At 43.8% G+C, this 7896-nt stretch overlaps 1 protein-coding gene across 1 annotated transcript; it reads right to left on the bottom strand.

The window, feature by feature from the left end:
• Positions 1–850: 850 nt before the first annotated feature.
• Positions 851–7888, bottom strand: POLR3F (RNA polymerase III subunit F). The gene is made up of 9 exons (XM_064709429.1): positions 7740–7888; positions 7219–7336; positions 6267–6334; positions 6052–6119; positions 5664–5776; positions 5035–5178; positions 3017–3124; positions 2102–2293; positions 851–1570 (listed from the first exon to the last, which is right to left on the bottom strand). Exons 1-9 carry the CDS (start codon positions 7793–7795, stop codon positions 1493–1495), a joined length of 945 nt encoding a protein of 314 aa, XP_064565499.1. The 5' UTR covers positions 7796–7888; the 3' UTR covers positions 851–1492.
• Between the last annotated feature and the right edge of the window lie 8 nt (positions 7889–7896).

Genomic DNA, 7896 nt, shown 5'->3' on the forward strand with positions numbered 1-7896 from the left:
CCTCCATGGACTTTCCAGCTTATCAGTGCTCATTGTTTGCTCCAGTACACACCTAACTGCTCCCACACAAGGAGCCTTTCTCTCTGCATCCATACCCTCCCTGCATGGGACAGGAACCATGGGAGGGTTTTTATTCTTTGTACAGCACCCTCATTAGCCTCTGTCCTCCATCCATGCTGTAAGAAGGGAAATGAAAATCAAGCAAGATTTGAATGGATCACTTTCATATGTGATCCAGACTGCTTTTAGAAAGTGCAAATTCCTGGACAATATTGAAAATTCTGATGTAAAAGCCCTTATTACCTTTATGAGGTAAACTGATCCAAAATCTACGTTAACCCTCTGTCAGGGTACCTAGGATGCTGCTAACAGCCACAGAGGTGCTTTCCCACCACCCTCCCAACACACTGCCCAGAGGGCTTATTTTGAGCCAGGCACATTTGAAAATAGCCAGATGCAGCAAGCCCTGTGTTGTGTTGACCCCCTGATTGCTCCCCAGTGCTGGGAGACCATTGTGAAGGTACTGAGTAATTGTGGAGAGGTCCAGCCTGGCCAGAGGCAGCTGAAGACACAGGCAGCAAGTGGTGCAGGGGTTTGCAGCCTGTGCACAGTCCCTGTGCACCCCACCCTGCCTCTAATGTGTAATTCCACCCCTCTGCAACTCTGGATGCTGGAATCCATAAAAATTTTCTCTGTTTCATCAGGCCAGAGCAACCCTTTCTCTTGTGGAGAACATATCTTCCCAGAACATCTCTACTCAAAATTTCAGTGGAGACATCCAGGTATGTGACACAGCTGCAGAAAACACCACCAGAAATTGGATGATGAAGGAATAAATACAGCAGGCAGCAATACAGGAAATGAAGCACAGAGTACATAAGAAAAATCAGAGGTTTAATGATAAATAAGCAGGTAAGAAAGATAATAAAGAACCATATATATATAAAGAACCAGTAAGTGTTTGACATATTCAGATTCTGAAAATGACATATTCAGAAACTTTCCCACCTCAGATTCATAGTCTTCAATTAGATGGAATCTGTCGTGGGAGAAAAGTGTCAGCTTTAGAAGTTAAGGATCCATCCTTAGCATTAATGTGAAAGCAAAATTTGGGATCTCATTCTTGGTACCACTTGTTACAAGTTTTTCTGATCAGCTGTGAGGGACTGATAAATGTTAAGACTAAAATGTCTCAACCTTGTTTGAACTTTATTTTGAACTGTTGCTTAGAAATCTGTTTTATTAACCACCTTCATTGCCATCTCCAGTTTTGACTGAAGAATGGATCTACATTTCCACTTCAGCCTTGATCTTCAGCACTGACTCCACTTCCAGTCCACTCCCAGGAGAGCTCACACAACTGCCACATGGCTGCTTTGTCACTCCATGTCCTGAAGTTGCTTACAAATTTACAAGTCCGCTTTTAAAAAAAGCAACGTGTTTTGTCACTTTGGCTGTGAAGGATGAATCCAGTTTACAGTTTCCTTTCACTTTAAAACTCCAACCATTCTGTCATATAAATGCAGTTTGATGGAGAAATCTCACCACCTTCATGACAATCATCAAAAACCTGCAAAAGAAAGCTCTGTGTCAGCAGAGTAATTGCTTCCAGTTGGATGGTGCTTGCTGTGTGTAACATGTTTTCTGCTTTTTCCCAGTAGATCAGCATTAGTCTAACAGAGGCCAAAACCTAGGAAGTTTTATGGCAACTCTGAAGGAGAAGAGAAAAACAGATCCCACCACAAAGGGACATGTTGGCAGGTTTTACCTACAGGAAGGTAAAGGAAACTTGAGAGGAGAGACCAAAAGCCAGACAGAAATAATTTACCTTGGTATAAACACAGATCAGAAACACAATGACATGATTTGGAACAGGCTACACTTGACAGCATCTTCATATAGAGTCCAGTAAAGAGACAGGCTGGGAGTGGGGAACACCTGGCAGAGCAGATGTTCAGACCAAAAACAGGACCTGTTCCTCACAGGCAGCTTTGAAGCACAGCTGGCTCAGCCCTGAGCTTGCCCTGTGCCATGTGGGCACTGCAGGCCTGTGTTCAAGAGCTGCATGCGCCACTAATGATACACAGAATTAATTACTCACAGGGCAGAGTCCACAGGGTGTCCTGACCAATCCAGTGGGCTGGATGAGAGGACTGACAGCTCTGTACAGCCTCATCTGCCCATCCACGCTGCCCACTGTCCCCTCCTTGGCAGCAATGATGGTCATCTCCACTTTGCCATCATAGATCAGAGTGTTCAAAATGGTCTCAATGTCTTCCATGGACAACTCTACCTAGGACACAATTTGTGAAATAGATGTTAGGAAAGATGTGCCAGTGAGTCCTGCAAACAGGAAAGGAGCAAACACCATGAGTACCAAATCCACAGAGTTCTAACCTAGCCCAGAAAAAGACACCAGTCCCACTGGGAACGTTATGGAGTTGTGCAGGTGCAAAAAGAAAAGGAATTCTAATACCTCCTACCTCCTGAGCATTTCTGATTTGCACTAGCCTTGGTCTTACCAAAAAGAACTTCCCTGTGCACCTGAGATGCCTCCATCAGCCCAGCACAATACAGTTCCAGTTTTGCAGGAAAACAATTGTGAAAGAAGAAAAAGACAAGACTGCTAAAGCTATACTTGTCGATATACCCAGTAATGGCAGGATATTTTTCCCTCCCCTAAAATTCCTTGAAGTGCATATGTAAACTTAAGAGAAATTATGAAATCTAAACCAGCTGAGACAGTTCACGAGGATGTGAATGCTAATTCTTTTACACATTTCTGAAAACCCATGTTTTCAAAAACACCTTTTTGAAAACCCACAAGCTATCCTGCTATGCCAGGCAGTACCAATGACCCTCCCCAAAAAGCAATGAAGCCACAAAGCTCACCCCCACTACACAAGCTGTGGGGTGCTGAAACCCTTATGAGACCTGCAGCAAGTTTGCAGTAGCCAGCTCCTAGAGCTCATCATGCATGACAATTTGAACAGCAGTGAGATGAATCTGTTCTGACCTTACTGATGCCCAGCTCACAGATGTATTTCCACACCTCATGGGATGAGGCAAACGAGCTGTTCCTCTGTATCATGGGGTTCTGCTTGCTGTCTCGAGCTGCCTCTGCCTGAGAAAAAGCAAAGTTTAGTCAGAGTCAGCACTCACTGCCATGAACCTCCTTTGTGGCTCAGTTTCAGGCAGACTCAAAAACAAAACTTGTTTTCCATTTCTGGGACATGTATAGCATTTAAAACCACTTAAACTGGTGTGTGTGTGAGACAATGCAGTGCACAAGCAAATATAATTTTATAATAAATGACATAAAATTTACACTGTAATTCAGATTAATATGAAGGAATACCAGCATCTGGCATTTTCTTGACCAAAAAAAAAAAGGTTCTGCTGTACCTAGAGCCAATTAAAAACATATTGTAATAGAACAGACAAATGCTAGGATCTGCAGACATATTTAATGAACCAAGGACAATTTAGACTGGGGCACTTGTCTTCTAGGCAGAGCTACCTGACTGACTGCTGCCTTACACCCTCTCTGAAATGAGATGTTCTGCAGAAACCACAGTGATTTTTCCTAGATTTTTTGGTCCTGTGGTCTTTGCTGCCTGGTTTGTGTCTTAGTTTAAGACAATTATATGGGGTGCAGACTTCAAAATGCATAATCTCCTTCCACCAATAAGAGACAAAATGGAAGAAGTCAGAAGTGAAAAGATAGCAAATAAAAGATAACAGACTCCGTGGTTCCAGAGGTCCACAAACAACAATCAGAGGGGGACAGGGACAAAACAAAATCTGGACAAACAATTTTTGGCCAAAAGGCTCCAATGCTGCCAAAAACACTGGAAAAAAATTCCTGACAATTTGCAGATCTGCCCCTTCCTCAACAAACAAATGGCAGGCAGCTGCAAAATCATGGAGAGAGCCTCTGACTCCTCCTCAGCTGGAAAAGGTATTGCAAAATTCCCTCTGGAGCAGGTCTGGACTGCAAAATGCAGCTTCTTGGGTGTGAAAAATGCATATTTTAGACTGGCTTTTCGCAAATATTGAAATGAATACTATATATGTTATGTTAGAAAGTTATAATGTATTCATTTTCTTAAGTCGTGTATTAAATACAGTTTTAGGTTATAACATAACGTTAAAATAGAAACTATGCTGTGTAAGATAATTTTTTTAAAGAGAGGACTCGCACTGAGATAGCAGCCCCAGGACACCTAAATCTTTCAGAGAAAGAGAATTTATTGCTCTCTTATCAGGAGAAATGAACTTCTTCCTGCCTTGCTCAGCCCTGAAGGCGCTGTCAGGATTCAGAGGAAGAAGCTGACACTGACCAGACAGAATCCTGTGTTTGAATGGAATTGATGCATCATGGATGAGGTGTATGAATGTGCAACAGGCTGTTGCTTTTAAGGGTTAATCCTCTGTTAACTGTGTCCTTTTCCAGGCTTATTTTGCCCAGAAAGAGGTACCCAGACTGTCCATAACTCTTTGTTTCTGTTGTCTCATATTGTCCTAAATCCTAATTGTCCAAATTATTATTACTCTAATTATATTGCTATTTTTATAACCATTTTATTCCTATTAAACTTTTAAAAATTTTAAATACAAGTAATTGGCATTTTTCACATCGGGTATGACTTGAAGACCTGTCCCACAGGCAATCCCCTCAGGCACCCAGGGAGAACAAAGGCATTTCCTTCATGTCCATTTCTGTTTTTATAGGGATCCTGCACCCCTCCCTTCCAGGATAAAACACACAAGTTCCCCTTTCCCGGGTTGCTGGGTCTTAGGAATACACAATTTTGGATCACCTAGGACAATTTGTCATTGGACATCAGAGATAAAAGGCTTCCCCTCTTGTCCAGGGTGTAAAAATATCCATCCTTAAATACAACACCATCACACCTACTGTGACAAAAATAATAGCCCAGTAGGGATTTGCCAATCTAGCTGCAGTAATGGCCAACAACTATGGAAAACTTAAGCCTTGCCTGGCACCTGGCAGGTGACTTTGGCACTCACCTTGCTCTGCAGAAACTTAAAGCACTGCTGATTTAACACCTCCACAAACTCAGACTCGAAGTCCTGGTCGCTGTACCAGGCCCCTCCAGTGACGGAGCGGTCGGGCTGCAGGTTGTACAGCATGTAGACTTTCTTCTTGGATGCCTGGGGGAGGGAAAGGTTCAGCTCTCAACAACATTTCCCTTCCTTATGAAGGAAGGGACATATAAGCAGATAATCTGCAAAAGAATCTTATTACTCTTATTGTTTGACTCTCAGAGATAAAAGAGAAGATCAACCCATTTCGATTCCTAATCATTTTATAACAGACCAGATGAAGCCAGCATCTGTCACATGAACACAAAAAAGCTACTGCTTTGCTGTGCCCAACTTCTCTACCCCCACCTGCTTTAGCAGACCCAGTGAGAACCAGGTAACTGCAGACAGACAGCAAGAAGCTGACCTGTGGACCTCAGCTGATCTCTTGCACCTCAAACCTGAACACTGAAAGGCAGAGTCAAACACTGGTGCACAGTCAAATAGAAAACTCATTTTGCCTCCAGCTTTCTCTGCCCCCAGGCCCCTGTTAAGAGCATTCAAACCACACAGCAGATGTTTGAAATTGTTTAAAAATGTCACAAAATACTCACTGCCACAGATTTAACTGCTTTGATTAATTTCTTGCTTTCCAAGTTTTTCAGTATCTTGTTGATCTCTGTTAAAGGCAGATTGCTTTTGTACCTAATGTCCCTGCTCCAAATACCTGTTCAAAAACAGAGAATTGAACAGAAATAAATAGAAGAAACCATTTGTTTCCATGCATACCAACCAAAAGTCACACCAGAACACTGCTTGGGTTGCTTGCCTGCCACTCCCAGCAAAAGGGAAGGAATGGACAGAAGGGATTGGGGGAAAGCAAGCAGGTATGGGGCATTAGATTTTGTATTTGTATTGCCTGGGCAAGCATTTGTGACTTTGGACAGGAATGGTCCCATAAGCAAACAGAGTTAGTACCATTCACAATGATAATTTAAGTACCTTTGTTGCCTGCATCCTCTATGATTTGGTAAACCAGCTTCTCTTGATTGTCAGAACCTTTCATTTTACTGTCAAAACAAGACAGACAACAGGATATTTTTAAAAGGTCCAAAATTTGAAAGAAGTTAGATTTCTTTTAAACAAGAATTGAAGTTCTATTTGTTTTAAACAAGAATTGTGTTCCCAACACACCTCCCCAGCAGACACAGGCTTACCTTGCATTTTGGGAATCTTTGATCCTGTACAGGAGACCTGCACTGCTCCTTAGAAGGTCCAGCTGCCCCTACGAGAGATGGGCACAATGCATTATTTACTTCCTTTCAAACTGCTTGTTTCAGAAGGTGTTTTAGAAGAATATTCTGAAATTCTAAAATAAAAACCTGGTTTCATGTCAACTAAATTGAGAAAAATCAAAACTAACATTTCTAACTGGAAACAATGACAGCCTTGAGGGTGTTTTTTTCCCCTGACAAATTTCCACTTATCATCAGCTGTCAGAAATAACAAATAAATAAATAAATAAGTTATAAATAAATAAATAAGTTATAAATAAATAAATAAGTTCCTGACCCTTTCCACAACATCTACACAATTCCTATTATTTCTCCTGACTTTGCCATGGCTGACAAGGGACATCCAGTTCTGGTACACTTTGCTCTCAGTTCCCACCAAAGCACTCATTTGCACAGAAACCCAGAAATCACAGTGGAGCTCTGGAACAATTCCAAGTTCCAGCAACAAAATTCTGCTTTTTACTAAGTGGCCATCACTGGAAAGCTGCCAAATCTGATGGGCAGTGATTCTTAGAAGCAAATTACTGGCAAAGAGATTGTTCTGCTGTGCATGCTTGTGGCCAGGCAAAGTCCTTATTTCTTATTTTGAAGAGGAAAGCAACTGGACAAGCCTAATTAATTAATATTCACTCTCATTGCCAGCTGATCCTTTCCTGCAGTTACAGCCTTGATTCTTACAGATTTGGCAGGTTCCTGTGTGCCTTCAGAGCAATCCACAAGCTTGGGATTTCATGGGGGGTTCAGAGAACACCCCCACCTATGAGAAAAGGGCTCACATCCCTCCTTTTCTCTACAGCTAATTAACTCTCCATCCCTAATGAGCCTTGTGGTTAGGAATGTGCTGAGGAGGATGAGGAAGGTGGGCTGTCCCTACCATGGAGAGCAGCCTGTTGATGGCCACAGCTCTCTGCTGGGCTTCCATGTGAGGCATGTCATTCTGGATCACCTGGTCCGTGATGCCATGGGGGAACTGGTGGCACAGCTCAAGGATCCTGCAGGAGGAGAGAAGCAACTTTAAAACTCGTGTTCTGCTCCATCCAAACAGCACTGGAGTCAGGATGGGAGAGAGCGACAGGGGCAACTCGGGGGAAAAGTACCCATCAATTGCTTCTTCAGCTCGGCACCTGTGCACCATTTTCCTTTCCAAGACCAGAAAAACTCTGGGACAGCCGAAAGTGACCTGACCCAACCCTCAGTGCCCTCTAAGCACGAAACGCTCAGTGTGCCCAACCACCCTCTCCTTCAGCATCATTTTCCTCATTAACACTCGTGCGTCGAACCACCTCCCTCAGGCCTTGAACGACGCGACCCCGCCACGCCTGCTGCCCTCGGCCCCAGAACCCTTCGTGGCCTCCACACAGCCACCCCATGCCCGCCTGCGGGCGTCCGCAGCACCTGCTCTCGATGTCCATGGGATCCGGCACCTCGGGCTTCACCTTCACCTCCGCCATGGCGCGGCTGGCCCCGGCGCGGGGAGATGACGTCAGAAATGCGCGACGGAGAGGGCGGGCGGTGTCGGTTGCCTGGCAACGGCCAATGTGGGGCGGGAGCG

The sequence above is a fragment of the Zonotrichia leucophrys genome, chromosome 3 (genome assembly GCF_028769735.1).
Source record: "Zonotrichia leucophrys gambelii isolate GWCS_2022_RI chromosome 3, RI_Zleu_2.0, whole genome shotgun sequence".
Taxonomy (NCBI): Eukaryota; Metazoa; Chordata; class Aves; order Passeriformes; family Passerellidae; genus Zonotrichia; species Zonotrichia leucophrys.

Coding starts and splice junctions, on each gene's coding strand:
- POLR3F (XM_064709429.1), bottom strand. CDS start 7,795: ATGGCGGAGGTGAAGGTGAAGCCCGAGGTGCCGGATCCCATGGACATC. Junction 6,120..6,266: donor AAAGATTCCCAAAATGCAAG/GTAAGCCTGTGT, acceptor TTGTTTTGACAG/TAAAATGAAAGGTTCTGACA. Junction 5,777..6,051: donor AGAGGATGCAGGCAACAAAG/GTACTTAAATTA, acceptor GTTTTTGAACAG/GTATTTGGAGCAGGGACATT.